General features: G+C 30.7%; 1 protein-coding gene across 1 annotated transcript; it reads right to left on the bottom strand.

The window, feature by feature from the left end:
* Nucleotides 1-2,959: 2,959 nt before the first annotated feature.
* LOC128177932 (arylsulfatase B-like) lies at nt 2,960-12,046 on the bottom strand. Its single transcript, XM_052844853.1, has 14 exons — nt 11,851-12,046; nt 10,627-10,738; nt 10,367-10,418; nt 9,850-9,953; nt 9,328-9,434; nt 9,109-9,176; nt 8,379-8,480; nt 8,154-8,217; nt 6,145-6,242; nt 5,749-5,885; nt 4,756-4,814; nt 4,100-4,223; nt 3,707-3,918; nt 2,960-3,622 (listed from the first exon to the last, which is right to left on the bottom strand). The coding sequence occupies exons 1-14, from the start codon at nt 11,954-11,956 to the stop codon at nt 3,450-3,452; spliced, it is 1,518 nt and encodes a 505-aa protein (XP_052700813.1). The 5' UTR covers nt 11,957-12,046; the 3' UTR covers nt 2,960-3,449.
* Nucleotides 12,047-16,466: the final 4,420 nt, after the last annotated feature.

Raw genomic sequence — 16,466 nt, forward strand, 5'->3', positions numbered from 1 at the left:
TACTTACGAATCAGAAAAATACCAAATAATAATCTTATTTTATTTTCAAGTTTGTTAAACATACTAATCATTATAAGAATTTGTTTAACATATGATTAAAAAAAACTACTTTTTTCATTGTCAAACCTAAAAAAAAACTCTGTTTAGAATACTCTGTAACTCTGCCTTATACATGTAGTTTTCCTTCCATCCACTTTCTCTGTATTACTTTCCCAATGATGAACTATAATCCAAAAAGAAGTATTACTAATAATCTTACAGCACAAGTATCAAGCGAGAGAATCCAAGTTTAGTTTGGATGAGCGTAAATGCACAGGTCTTTTGTAATTACCTGGTCTCTGAAATATTTTGCGAGCATGGAAATGATATCAAATCTATGACACTGCTAGCTGTCTTAAAAGGCATATGGAACAAATACTTTAGTTTAGTTTTAATTTATTTTGGCAATCTTGTTTGTTTGTCCTCCTGTTCTTACAGTAAATAGTTGGAAAATTTTAAGTTCGGAAAGTCTTTAGAAAAACAATACTATCCGAATTTAAAAATGTTCTTACCAGACACACATATTCTACACAACTCACTAAATCAGCAATATGTAGGGCGAAAGACACACTAATTAATGAACTTCTAAGAATTGTAGAACAACAACAGAAAAATTTCTTTTGTTCTCATCCTCAAACCAAGAAATCATATTATGTTTTAATCAGCCAAACAGTTCTTTCCCATTCTACAACAGTCGGAAAACTTACAAGAACTGATCCAGCCTAATGATATACTTCACAGCAGACGCCAACCTCCAAATTTGAAGAGCATTATTCATTTCATTAAATCCCGTTAAACCATCTGTGATTTTGATCTAAAAAAAAAAATAAATAATAAATTGTATTTGTTAAACAAATGATGGATTTTAATTTTTCTTATTTTGATGTTGTAAAAAAGGGTATTTACGTATTTAAAACAAAATATTATTTCTTTATGCTGTTTCACTTTGAATAAATCCCACATATAATTTAGATTGAATGCATCTGGAGTGACACATCGCAATAGAAATAAAGCTATTGTTCTAAATCTGTTTTGTCCTGAAAATCAAATACCGGGAAAAACTAGTTCCTGTAGATTTGAAGTCTAGAGTCTTATCGATTGGCGTTCTTTGTTTATTTTTAACTACCTTCAGGACAAGGTACGTGACAGCGACAAAATCTTTTATTTATGCAAATGTCTACAATACAATTAAGTCAGAAAAACCGCGATCATTTAGTACTTTATTAAATCAATCTTCGATTCAAATTTAGAACACGAATTTGGTAAATATTTTGTGGAAATCGTAATGATTCAAAACGGACTATTTCATTTTTGGCGTACATTTCAATATAAAATCTGTTTTACATAATGTCATGCATATATTGTTTTGTCTTTGTTTAAGTTAACTTTGATACGAATTTAAAATATTTACATTTTCCAGCGTCTTTGCCTGTGATAACACTACCTATCGATTTTGTACTATATAACCTAAATCTTCAAATGACGCCAAATTGATGGCCTAAAATCATAGAAATATAAGTAATACGAAATCAATCTTTGAATATTATGAGGTGATAATTGGTCGGGGCGTGATCAAAATCCAATAAGGCCCAAAGGGCTTTATGATAGATTTGATCACGCCCGACCGAAATTATCCCCTCATAGTACTCATTCCTTGAATAAATACTAAAAATATATATAGAAACACTTTTCAAAACATTAAAAAAATTAGTAACATCTGAACTTTCAACCTTTGATTGAGTAAAGCACATTTACCCGATAGAATATGTCTAATCAGATATATACCCGATAGAATATGTCTAATCAGATATATGTGCGAGGTTGGATCGTCAACTATTAAAAAAACCAAAAGCTTATATAAGGCCAATAAAAATTATTTAATAAAAACATCGGTTAGAAATATACCGAACACAAAAAAAGAAAGCTTTAATTTTCAAACTGCAAAACATTTACACAAGGTTGTTTTTTTTATAAACCATTTTTAAATTTTGCTAAGCTGATGGTCAGAATGTTTTAGGGAAAATTCAAGGCTGAATACGCACATGTGTGAGAGAGATGTTCCTACGATATTTTCTTTTATTCTAAATGATCACATTTATAATTTGTTAAAGAATATTCTTTTGTCATATCAAACAAATCTACAGGCGTATTTTAGTTTGTAGATCTTTTTTTTAAAGAATACAACTACTATTTTGGTGGTTTAAATATATCTGGTTTTTTTTTTAAATCTAAGAAAACCGTTAAAAGATTTGTATTAATCCATCCTGCATGTTCTTCAAAGGAGTTCCTGGTTTGTTTTAAATCTCCTTAACCAATTGCAGCGACTGTCCATTTTAACACATCTACAAGTGAATAGATAAGATAGATAAGTTAAATTGCAAGTATAATATAAAATCGAGAATGCTGAATTTTAATCAATATTTTATGTAGTTTACAAACTGAAAAAATTGCGAGATGCGCCTGTCGCAATTTTACGTGGATATTAATTCCTCGCTTTTAATTAGAAATATACATCATGCCGCGGAACTGCATACACTGATTTAATATCGATGTTAACACGCACATACTTCAAACCGGTAAAAAAAAATTGAGACACAATTGAAGTTATAAACGTGATGGACAACTCGTGTATGTATGGAATAACTTGAAAAACATTTTTAATATCGAAAGTTTCGCCCTTTTTGACAATAAATTATGTTATTTGTTTCGAATGTTCCGTACATGCTCTCCTGTCATCATTTAATAATAACTTATTCATGAGTTGTAAAAGATAATGGTCTTTACATTTATGTATACATATAACTTTTACATGTATAAAACGGCAAGACATTCCTAAGACGTCTTTTAAAAATGCAAACACATGAAAGGCAATAATGGGTTTTGGAAAGTCCAACATAACAAGAATAAGAACCTTCAAATCAACAAAAAAATACAGTCTTTTTGTTGTTGATAATTTTCAGAGTTGTAGTTGAAAAGGTGGAAATAATCAATTTTTAATATCAATTGTCTTTATTGAAAAACACATGTACAGGGTGTTTGAGTTATGCGTATGAAATGTGTAACCCATAAAATTGTATATGATTTTTCTTTGTTGATGTTTACTGATACAGCTGTCAGTTTCTTATGATAAAACAAGCAATGTTTATACGAAAACGAGTATTTTGATAACAAATAATTCTTCTTTAACTGCCAGTGTCGTTATAATCTCAAACTCATTTATTCAACACAGGTGTGAGTATTTGTAAACTTCACATGCCAACAGATGTTATTAGAAAAAGTTAATGAAATTTACTTTAAATTTACAATGAAAAACCATTTTAAAAAAAATCCTTATGTCATGTAAGGCTCCATATATTCATGATAAAATAAGTTATAGAACAAAGTCACAGATTCTTTCAGATTACATCAAATTAACACCACCCAGGTGTCCAAAATCCTCCGTAATTGCTCGGCGCTGACGAAGGCGAAATGCTTGGGAAATTTGCAGGAACAATTTGTTTGTGATAGTACTCGAGCCTCGACTTCAATTTTTTCACTATATCTGGGTGCTTCTTGGACAAATCTACATGTTCGTTAGGATCATCTGAAATAAAAGCAAAAGATGTAATTTTACTTATCATGATCTACTTAATAAATAATTTTTGTAAGTACCAATGTCTTCATTTACCTTTAAGATTGAAAAGCATCATTATGTCGTCAAATGGGCGAGTGTGGTTTATCGATACATCTTCATACAAGTCAGACACGACTTGGTCTGGCATGTACCAGTCTTGGTAGGCCCCAGGATAACCATCATACAAGTCAGACACGACTTGGTCTGGCTTGTACCAGTCTTGGTAGGCCCCAGGATAACCATCGATCAACTTGTAGTCACCCATCCTACATCAAGATACACTTAAAGTTTGAAAAATTTGTTTTCTTAGAAACGACTTAGTAAATTAATAATCATCAAGTTTACCTTCGAAAGTCAATGATCTTTTTTTTACACATTGCAAAGAAAACAAATTAAATCAAATTCTGTTAGAAAAATTGAATCCCATACAAACTGCAACGGGCATACCTTATAGCAGCGTGGCCACAATTCTCCGGCTTTAAATCGTCGATGTTGTAAATAAACTCGGTTCGTTTTGATTCTCCTGCCTTTTGAAGACTATCCCACTGATCAATACCATCCAATGTCGGGTCTTGAAAATATATACATACATATATTCATTCATAAAATTGGTTTACTAAATCTTTTTTATCATAATAAATCATTTTTCTTTTTCGATGAATGCCCTTTAACTTTCCACAACATTCAAAAAGGTGGTTTTTTAGTGGACAGGAACGGAATACGAATCGTTTAATTTCAAATATAAAAGACTTGGGAGGGGGGGGGGAGATTTGCAAATGGAAAATATTAAGGTACCTCACTACACCTAGACTTATTCTTTTTAAGACACTACGTCACAAAATTGCGTTTCAAATGTTTTGTTAAACTGTTTATATCGTTAAGTTGGGTTGTATATCGTCGTAGGTTTAAATTATCAAAAACGAAACTTTTCATCCAAATTTGCACATTTTTTGCCTATTTGACTTCAATTCTTCTTATCCATTATGATATCTATCACAATCAAGTAATTATCTGCTGATTTGAGAAAATCTTTCAAGGTGTAGTGAGCCTCCTTAAATTGTGGTCTGTCTTTGCATCACGTGTAATATGCGTATTACAAGTACCTGGCGTTCCTCCTGCGGCGCTTAGCACTGTTGGCATCCAATCTACTGCATGAATCATTCTATATTGCAAAAATTGTTAATGAGTTTTATTCTTAACGTCAATTCATTCAAATTATTAAAGTAAAAGCAAAACTGTCCATCGCATTATAAGTAGTCTTAAAAATTATTCACTGGAAACGTTCATAGATGAAATCATAGAATGCTTCCTCGAACAAATGTGAAATTATTACAAAGATTATAACTATACAAAAGTTCTGATTAGTTACGTGATCAGTACCTTGATTATTTAATAATGCGAACAATCTTTACATAAAAGTAAAGTTGTAACAATGATTTATTAATGTAAGAATTTTAGACATATTAAATGCATTTGGTACAAGTATAATTCGTATTGAATAATACTGAAATCAGCCTGAGCAATTAACAACACACTTTCCGATGCAAAACAAAATTCGCCTCTGAATATAAATGAAAACAGCAAAATTATACATGTTTTTCTGCATTTTTACAGCATTGTTTGTAAAAATAAAAATGTAAGGAAATAGAAGGAGAGACAGTGTTACGTTGCTATGCATATCTTGACACAGACAGGACATTAAAGTTAAAATATTCCTACAGATATGGAAGTTAACAGTGTTTAAATGTCTTATGGAGGCATATCTATTCGTTCACTTTCCAACTGGTATTTGAAAAATACCTTATTTTCTTTACTGTAATCTCAAGGAGTAGCCGTATGGTAAAAAACAAAAATGTCTATTAAGCGCGCGCTGAGCGTTTTTATTTACAAAAAAGAAAACAAAAATCTTTACAAATTAGAAATCAACAATCAGTCGAAAATCTAGGTGATTATGCGACTTTACAGCAAATCTTGACTTATGCCTGTTGATATATAATTTTAGGTTTTAAAACATACATTTTACAAATAATAGTGTGATGTGAGAATGTCGTATATATGTATATGGTATTGATTTATTCTAAAGCCAAATTACCTACCCTGAATATTCAATGTTAGACTTTTTTATTCCTGCTCCGGACACAAATGCAGTTGCTCTAGTTCCTCCTTCAAACAAAGTGGTCTTTCCTCCCCTCAAAGGGTAATTATTCCCACCGTAGGGAATCATACCACCATTCTATAAAAAGCCGTAACATTTTCAAATATAGCATACTTATCAAATTAAAGAATTTTTTTAAAAATCATCATTTATTCATTTACATTATTTGTTCTTTTTCGGTAAGAATAAACAATGAAAGATAATTGCAAAACATGTTGTTTGGAAAACTGACAGTAAATATATTTATAATATATTTATCAATTACCCTTTAACCCGAAATGAAACAGTAAAATATTACTTTAAAATGGTGAAAAAATATACTTTTTAGACTACTTACATCAGTAGTAAAAATAATAAGAGTGTCATTTAACATTCCTTTGGACTTTAGAGCTTTTGTAATGTTGCCGATAGCTTCATCCATTGCAGTTACCATACCTGATGATGGAAAATACGGTCAGAATATGGTAATGTCTTGAAAACTCCAAAAAAGCTGTATTAGACTGTATCATTATTTCTTAATATATGTAGCAGGGGATGAAAACATTTTGAGAACTTATGTACAACCCTTTAACGAGGCCGAGTACAGGCTCCGATTTCACAAAAAAAACTTAAGTCAAATCTCAGACTTAAGACTGAGTTTTTTCTCAAATATTTGAGTTTTCTCTCAAATTTGAGAAAACTCAAATCTCTGCATTTCACAAAAAAATCTTAGTCATGTTTTTTACTCAATTTGAGAAAAAACTTAAGTTTACTCCATAGCAGACTTAAGTCAAATCTCAAATATGAATATGTCATTAACATCATTAATACAGTATTATATTGTCTGTAATGTTCATTTCTTAGATCTATTCCACTCAATGATCAGCGTATATGCAATATTTCATCCAGGTTTGATAAATATTTTTTTCATTAAAAAATAGTAATTTTGGCGGAGTTATCTCCCTTGACAAAAATGTAAACAAAGGGAACTAATTCATTTGTTTGTGTTCAATGGAATAACTGTGCAGTGATTCTACTTCCTATTGATTTTAAGGTAACCATTATGTATTAAATGTGTTCTTTTGTTTGCTATATAATATATAAGATCATGTAGATATGTCATCTATAACTAGCATAACAAAGTGTACATTTCATGACTGATTAACATTTTATGACTCTTGTTATTTTAATCCGATTTTCCTCTGTTGAAACATAAGCAGACGTTTGTTTTTATTGAGAATAAATAAAAAAAAACCAAGAGAAGTTATAAGGGGCCACTTGTGACAATGAAAATTCTTGACTCAGCTAAGTAAAAAAATCAACTCAGCTGAGAAATGACTAAGTTTGATTTGTGAAATGCAATTTGAGAAAAATCTCAGCTGAGTATATTCTCAGGATTTGAGTTTAAACTTAGGTAAAAACTTAAGATTTTTTTGTGAAATCGGAGCCAGAACGAGTACGCACGCTTTCGCGCAGCGTTTCATTTGTATTGTGACGTCATCTTTTTGCTTGGTTGACGCCATGGTGTGATAGTTTCAACTGCAGATATTCAGCGAAAATTGTTGAAAATATCTCGTTTGATGCGTAAAAATAATGTTATATTGTGGAATAAACATAAATGTCTCGAAGTATAAGCTATACTTGGGCTCGGGTCGAAAACGTGAAGAGGGTTCAGCAAGCCTAGCCTTCTGTCATGTTTTCTTAACCCGCCTAAATATAGCTAAATTCATATATTTCAGACAGTAACCATGTATTTTATATCAATGACCCTTAATATGTGATGTTATATATTTTTTTATTACTTAAATATGTCTGAATGTTTTATTAATACTATTTAGATCACCTTTTCCGCTTTTGTCAAATAAAAAATAGCCATTATCTGACGAATCTGGGAAATTGGGCATACAAAAATCAACTTTGATAAGACCCCTGGAACAAACCAGGAGGTAAAAGGTTTTTTTTTATTTGACCATTAGATGACTTTTAGCAATAACTTTAATATGTAGAACAGAAAAAGAAATCCCTAGGGCAGAAGTTTTAAAAAATGTAAAAAATATGCAAAATTGATACATTTCAAGCAAAATCCTATAGGGTCCTATGTTAAAGATTAACACACTTTGAGATGACCCCCTAAACAAACGGTGTGGTAAATGTCTTATTTTTTAATCTTAAAATAATAATTATATCAGTAGAAATTCATGTAAAAAGTTTCATCCAAAAATCTAGGGCAGAACAAATTAGACCCGGCCTCGTTAAAACATAACAAAACATAGACAGTGGTTCTAAATACACAAATTGTTGCCATACAGGCATGTGATTTTGTGATTTCGCTCACACAATGCACACCCCCATGAAGTCGATAGTTACCTAGGTAGGTCCGGCGGGATTCTGTATGCACCTTAGAGTACATGTCACTATACTTCTTAGGGACCTGCAAAATACATTCATAAAAACCACTTATTTAAAGAGTCTGAAAAGTTCAGTTAATAGTTTAGTGATGGATTAAAATAAATTGATAGATTTCGATTGAACTTGCGTGATGTGCACGTACGTTTACACACTGTTGACCTACCTGGACAATTTAAGACTCACCTGGAGGGGTTGGTGCACTGATTGGAAAGGTAAGTACATGTACATGGGTCTAGACGCATCGTGCTCCCTAATAATGGACTCTGCTCTCCGGGCATACATAAACTAATTGGCAAAATAAAATAAGTGCAAGAACTCCTTCTTTGCTTATGAAAGCTAGTTACATGTAGTATTTCTTAATTGCTGATAGTACATTTATAACGGATAGTGAACTGTTTGATTTAAAAAAGTTCTTCTTTACTAACAATTATCTCTATCTCTGTATTACAAAAATAGCCCAATTTGAATCTTAGCTTCTCTTCATGGTGATAAGTATATGTTCATTTCAATTAAATATATCATGGGTCTAGAGTTGCATATCTTTATCAACCCAAAGTTACTAACAGTCTCGTAATACATTTTTTTTTTCATTTTGCACATGAAGTATTATTGTATGGAAAAAAAGTTTTTAATCCTTAGTATTTGGAAACATTGAAATAGTCTAGTTTCTCATTTGATCTTTCAAATGTTGTTCCTGAAGCAAGTTATCAATAATTTATAAGAAGACATGTAGGAACCTTTATATACACGAGTTGGATACAGAAAACAAGTCTCATTTGGAAGAATAGATAGGATAGGATTATAAGGTTATTAATTATTAACATTATTGTTATTTGGATAAACATTGAGGTTTTATTTCTAAAAAATTTATGGACAATCTTTTTTGTTGAGGAAAAATAAGTGAATTACTTACTGTTGAGTATTCACCTGTTGCGTTTACAGGAGTTTTATTGTCTCTGAAGTCTTTACCTCCAATTTTTACTGAAAAATTAACTCATATATTTTAATGTTTATGTTCTTTCACTTTACGATCTTTTGAAAGTACCAAACACATATGATAATATAGTTTAATTTGTTTATAGAATGATGTCGTGTTGTTGATTTACTACATGTACCACATGATGTTCCTTACCGACACTTAGAGTATAGTAGTCCTCTGCGCCGTTGTAAAATCCATAGAATGTGTCAAATCCTCGATACGTAGGGGTACACTCCCATTTACAAAATCCTAAATGCCACCTTCAAACAAACGCTTGCATTCTCTATGGTGTTTTGTGTTATCTTGTTCATATTTATTTCATTAAAAATTGATTGCCTCGTGCTGATGCAAAATATATATATATATCTAGGGTGTGAAACACATGTAGCAGAGAAAATAAATAACAATTGCGTAGTATACTGTGCCTTGATTTGATTATTTGAAAGTTTTTTTTGTTGAATAAGTCAAAATTTCATAAAAAAAATTAAATGCTCCGTGCTGATGCAAAATGCATACATGTAGATTGTGAAATACACATAGCAGAGAAAATAGAAAACAAATGTGTAGTTTACTGTGCGTTGATTAAATCCTTTGAAAGTTTTTTTTTAATTTTAGTATGAGTACAGATTCGTTGCCAATGTCAGCAGTATAATGGTAAATTAAATTGCTACTCACTTTCCAATGGCATGAGTAGCATAGCCAAGTTCCTTCAACTTTTGAGGCAAAAATGTATAGTTGAGAGGAGAACAAGTGGCCTGTGGCGGAAGGATCACGATATGCTGCAAAGTCATTCAAGTAAGTACTTTTTCATTTTTTTTTTTGCATATTTCAAGAGTAATATCGCTGGAGAAATTATATAACGATATTCCTTTCATAGATATTACGTTCAGTATTTAATTTTAAATTGATAAATAACTAATTTTAAGCCATAGTGTGAATTAAGGTGATAAACGTTTAAAAATAATATCTGTTTTCTTTACAAAACAAGGAACAATAAATAATGTCCTTTTTTGAATTAAGGTATTTGAAATCGATTTTTTACAATTATTATTGTACGATATGGTTTTCCCTACAAGTGTTTCTTATAAGAATGTTCTTTTATACATGTATTCTTTTGGCAATTTACAGCAGTAAATAGTAACTCTGGTTCATACATGTACATACATATTTACATAGTGTTAAAAATGTATACCTGTAACCCTGATTTAAAGGCATATTGACCAGTCATGAATGAGTTTCTTGATCTAAAATGCACAGAAACGTAAATAAATCTATTAATCCATGGCTATACAGTAAAGATTTTGAATTATATCGTCATTGTGAAATGCCTCCTTAATATTTTTTATTTTATAAAAAGGCGTTTTTGGGCTTTATTCTTGATAAGTTATAGATATGAATAAAAGAATTGTAAAGGCCTAAATCCAAAACATAAAAACATTTATAAAAACTCACGGTGTGCAGACCGGGTTTACGTAAGATGAATTCAGAATCATCCCACTACGTGCTAATTTATCAATGTTCGGGGTGAGAACATCACGATTGCGAAATCCGACATCGTTCCAACCTTAAAAAATTTTTCATAAAATTTGCAATTAATTTGGTTGTTATTCTGAATGTAGATAGTAATTTTAATTTTCCTGAATTTCTGACATGCACCTTTTACATGCTGATGTATATTTTTGAATGCATTTAACGTGCAAGATCTCATTATTGCCGAGTACCCATTAAGACCGATCGTATAAAAACAACAGATTTGCTATTGATTCATTTATTTTAGCTTAAATGACGCTATTCTTAAGACGCTAGGAGTGAGAAAAAAATACTTCGAACCTATCAGAACTCAATATCAAACAAAAAGATAAGCCTGTGAAAATGTATCCCTTTTATATCCGGGTGATGACTCTAATCCTCTTTGATTTTTAGGCCATTTCAAAAGGGTTAAATTCTAATGATATATACCTCCTTGTAACGATATTTATATTGAAAATACCACAGTTACAACACAATACTTAGCAAGCATATATACTTGCTTGTAACACGTTATTTTGTGTGCAACCGGAGGCGGATCAAAGATTTATTCCCATGCACCTGCTGTGAAACATAGCAGCATTGCTCTTTACTTTCACAAATATTATTTCTATTACTTGACCTCACTAAACTGATTTCAATAAAGCTTTTATATATGGAGTGCATTTATTATTAATTATAGTTCTTTTGTCTCAAGACGTGTAGAGCAGTATGTTCTCATGTTTGTGTGCATACAACCCGTCGAATTCGAAAACAGACTTGCTTTAAATATCACCGAATTGCGTTTTTGATATAATACTTATATATTAAAATTTTACAATTATCTTACGTTGTTAGATTCTTTAAAATTTTTAGCTGTTTTACCAATTTATTATTTAATTATTACGAACATATATAACTGGCAAGAATTGGTACTTAACTTCCTGTAAAAAAAAAAGTCATGTACAGGGTTTATTTTTAGTGAAAAGTAAGTCGATATTGATTAGAATAATGTAAAAAAATTTAAGTTAAATAAATAAACAGTACAGAAACTTGCATTGAAATTTTTCCAAGACATCTGACTTGAAGAGAGTATTAGAGGAAACTTGTGTATTTTCGGCAATTATGGGTACTCGCACGCTAGAATATGTTGTTTAAAAATATGCTTACCAAGGTCGTCTGCTACGATGAAAAGAATATGTGGCGGTTTGGCCGAAACACTCGAAAAAAACCAGATGAAGATTGTACAGATGACTAATGAGGTAGAAGTCTCCATCGTTGTATATGTATAAAAATCTGGCGTCGGAACACCTTGATATAGAGTTTACTGCAAGTCATGTGCATGAACCAAAGGGGTCAAAAAATGGAACACATTTTATTGAATGTTATGTACGTTGAAAAACTCGGTCTATTTGACGGGAAGTAAAAATGTTATTAAACTGTGCGTCAGGTAATTCGATAAATACTATTCTATTAAGTTTCCAGAGGAACTAGAATACTTGTGCTGTAAGTTGATATTTTGCTTATTTGCTTAAATTAATAAACGTATTTAGTGCACAAAGATCGTGCTCTTATCTACATGTTAAGGAAAAGTCCTTTATTTGTTTTGGTTGTTATTTTGAATTTACGGTGTACTTTAAGAGAAATATCATGTGGTTTTTTTATCATCAAAATCAGCCGTGTAAACTTGTGGTGTATGATGACATTTAGAAATTTAAAGTTGTGACAGTTAAATACGATTGACATTGTTATTTATCTTCACATTAAGATACAGTACTTTACACATTTATCAAACGCTTGTGCATTGCAAAATATATTTAATTTGATCCAAAGCAAATTAACATATAAATCATACATTGAGCTAGTGTATCAGAAAACTAACCTTTATGTCCATTAAATTTTAAAACCTTATTAATGAATGACATGTACAGTTTCACTTGGATAAAAAAAAGATGTCTACAGTGGATTTTAGTGCCACATTTGCACTTAACATTTTATTTTTATTTTCTACACTTCAGTCTGCATCATTTGCACTTTAAAATGTAAAATGTACATTTAAATCTGTGAAATTTCACAATTTATTTTGTAAAATCAGATTTTAATCTGTAAAATGTACATTTTAATCTGTACTTTTTAGACTATAATATTTAAAATTTACTTTTTAAATTATGATATTCACAATTCAGTCTGTATAATTCATATTTACTTTAAAGTTTAACATTAACACTTTAATTTGTAAAATTCATACAATAACTTGTAAAATTCACACTTTAATCAGAAGACTTTACACATTAATCTGTAAAATAATCTCTTAACACAGCGTGACTGTCTTACTTAAATATCCGGCATATCATGCAATCGACTGAATGAGCTGTCTTTATCAGTTTTCAATTTTCCAAAAAGTGAAACAGCAATAATTAAAAACTCTCAGACTTAATATTTCAGTGTCACGTCAAAAGAAGTTCAATGCTATGCGCCTTTTTTTTAAACAAGCCGTTTCACTATTGTTTCTAAATCAGATTGAAATTGAACAGAAACAAAAAAGGTGACAATTCTAGTGAAGATTGGCCCTTAAATGTACTATAAACTCTAATCACCCTGTCTAAAAAATATTTGTTCCTGAATTTCAAATGTACCTTACAAATTGTCATGCATTTTTGTTCAGGTTTTCCTATGGGTTTTTTTCTGTAAAATTGAGCATTAATTATGTTGATAGAGAATAAAACTAGCTACAAATTTGCAATGTTAAGATGATGACTTTCGTTTGTCAAACGCGTACTTTTTTAAACTCATTTTTAAGCAGTTTTCTCATAGGTGCTTAACTTGTGGCGGCCGCCTGATAAACAAGTGATGGCCGCCAGCTAATTATATGACGACCGCTCCTTTTAATATTTATCTGGCGCCAGATAACAATCTTCATTTATTCATTCGTTCATTATTTATCTTTTAAGCTTTGCAGCTCATCAGATTATACAAATTTATATCGAAGAACACTGTAAGGTACAGAAGTTGTTTTACAAAAGTTGTGGTGGCTACCAGATAAATAAGTAGCGGCCGCCAGATATTATGTGGCGGTTGCAGATAATTATGTGGCTGCAGCGTGATGAATTATTTTGTTAAACTGTCACAATCTGCCTTTTTTATCTTACGTACATTAACATTATTATTTAATATCTCTGAAACTCTCAGTTAAATCTAAAACTGAATTTTACAGATTTTGGAGTAAATAGTTCACTTCATAGTGCAAGTTCTGCAGTTATAAGGGTAGAAAATAAAAAGATGTGAAGTGCAAATGTGGCATTAATACTCCTTGAAAACACCAGTGAAAGAACAAAATGTCAAAAAGAGTAGTTAAATTAAAAAAACAACAACATTACAACATAGATAAAATCACTTTCATTAAAAGAAACTTAAAGTTGCATATGCTGTATTCAATTCAAGTCATACTTAATGGAAAATCAAAGTACTGAAGTACTAAAGGGAGTTTATTTTATCGATTATTTTTTATTTTAAAATCAACGATATGTTATTTTGCATGTCAAATAGTTTCTAATTATAGGCCGCCAGGAGGCGGTCCGTTATTTGTTATACATTTAGATATTGTAACTGCGTTTCTGAGGGATAGTTTCTTTTAGAAGTAATATTATGCTTATCTTTATGAATTAAAAGTAAATTTTCATGTAGAAATATGGTGTGTGCCTTTAAAAATATTACAGAGATTTTGTTTTACTCTTAAATGTAAATTAGGTTAAAGACTGTCGTTTTAGGCGCGTTTGATCGATAATATTATCTATTTGGAAAACTTCATTTTTCATTCTTTTCAAAACAATATTTTGGGATCGGTATACGGGACATACTAACGACCTGAAATACTACAGACCTGAACGACATAGAATTTTGTATGAATGATATATTTGAATTTCTATGTTCTGCATCAAATAAAATGACTTTGTGTGTGTATTTATTTATTTAGATTCCCATGTGAAATGTGGTAGAAAAATATGAAAAGACAACCATATCAATATTATTTGCGCATAAATATGAAGGACCTGAAAATTTGAGCTGACCTGATTTATTTTTAATACTTTTGAGAACCTCATGCAATTAAATAACAATGATTATATCTTTATAAACTGAAGTGTAGATAAGATTTATAACTCCATTTAGGAAAATAAGCATCCGTACCTTTATAATTATCCATTTTAATTTTATAATGTGGTCCCTTGAAATTATATAAACTGATGCATTTTTATTCAATACAATGTAATAAAAAATAAAAATGGTTTGAAATACTTAATTTCCAAGAGGATAATGATGATTTGAACTTTGTATTATGATGTACAAATTAATGCATGTGTTCTCAATTACTTCATACTATGGCAATGGTGATACAATTACCGTTAGAAATGCTTACAGTAACGAACCTATTCTTAAAAATAATAGAAAGTTGTTAAACTTCAAAACGAGTTGCTGAAAATATATTAAAATTTACCTTAAGCTTTACATTAGTACAACCAACTCGTTACTTTCTTCTTTGCGGTGTTTGTTTTTATGTAAACAACCAATGGTGATTCATACAACAATTATATTTTGGCGGCCCATTTGACGTTTGCGTCAATATGTTTTCTTGTCTGTATTTAGAATAGTTACGCACATTTGTATGATACAAATTATCGGACTTTTCCGACAAGAATATGGAGAAAGCTCCATACAAATCATGTATTGTTATATTCAAAGATAGAATTAATTCCATCAAACTATGTATCAGTAATAGAAATATTTCTGAAAATTTTATGGATCCAAACAATATTAAACTCTATTTTCGTTCTACCAGATGCTCTGCTGCCACCGTTAATCTTCGACAAGCGGGAGAGACTTTCCGTTTGTCGGAAATTTACGGAGACAGCCAACCGTCTGGTTGAATGTAACTATATTGAACTCTGCCTTAGGAATAGATACGACTACAAAAATATCTAAATTGTTCGTACTATTTGAAATCTGACTATTTTCAAGGTAATCATAATTAGTTTCTTCGAAAAACAATGCTTCATCATACATTACAGCAAATTTATTGGTTATCTTCAAGACCCACATGTAATTCTTGTTTGCGGTGATGATTTTTGTTAGGTCCAAACACTGTTTCACATCCGGTTTTCCAGAGTAACTGCATGATTAAAATCAACTCCAAAAAATGTTTTTCAACAAGCTACATTACTTTTAAACTTTCTACCGGTTTGTAAAAGTTTTGTATACTTTAGGGGGGGGGGGGTAGTTTTCATTTTGGTACGGACTGTAAACGTCTTCCAATTTGAAAAATTCAATATTACGTGATGTCGTAAGCTTTATCAGTATGAAAACGGAAAACAAGAAATTAACGCATAGGAATTGGAAGTGGGCTTGCGCAGTGCGAGCCAAACGACACAGTAAAAAATAGCATTTATTTAGAATTTAGATTGAGCCAGGGCGTCGGAGAAATCTGCTAAAAAACAGATGGCATAATAACCCATATTTGTAGATAGAACTATGAAGAGAATGTGTCGAAGCTTACTAGTAGTTTATAACAGTTTTATTTCCATCATGTTGTAAAAATCAATGCAGTGATACTTTAATATTTGTGTACCATGTACAGTTGTATGTCTTACTGTTTATTTAATATGTATATGTTCACACGTATAACCTATGAGATATTTGTCTCTTGGAATTAAGAACTTGAACTTGAATGTTTAATTATGGTCAATTTAGTTGCTTTCTTTGATTTGAGTTATATCTCATATAATTTTTTTGCA

This window comes from Crassostrea angulata, chromosome 3 (genome assembly GCF_025612915.1).
Source record: "Crassostrea angulata isolate pt1a10 chromosome 3, ASM2561291v2, whole genome shotgun sequence".
NCBI classification, from domain to species: Eukaryota; Metazoa; Mollusca; class Bivalvia; order Ostreida; family Ostreidae; genus Magallana; species Magallana angulata.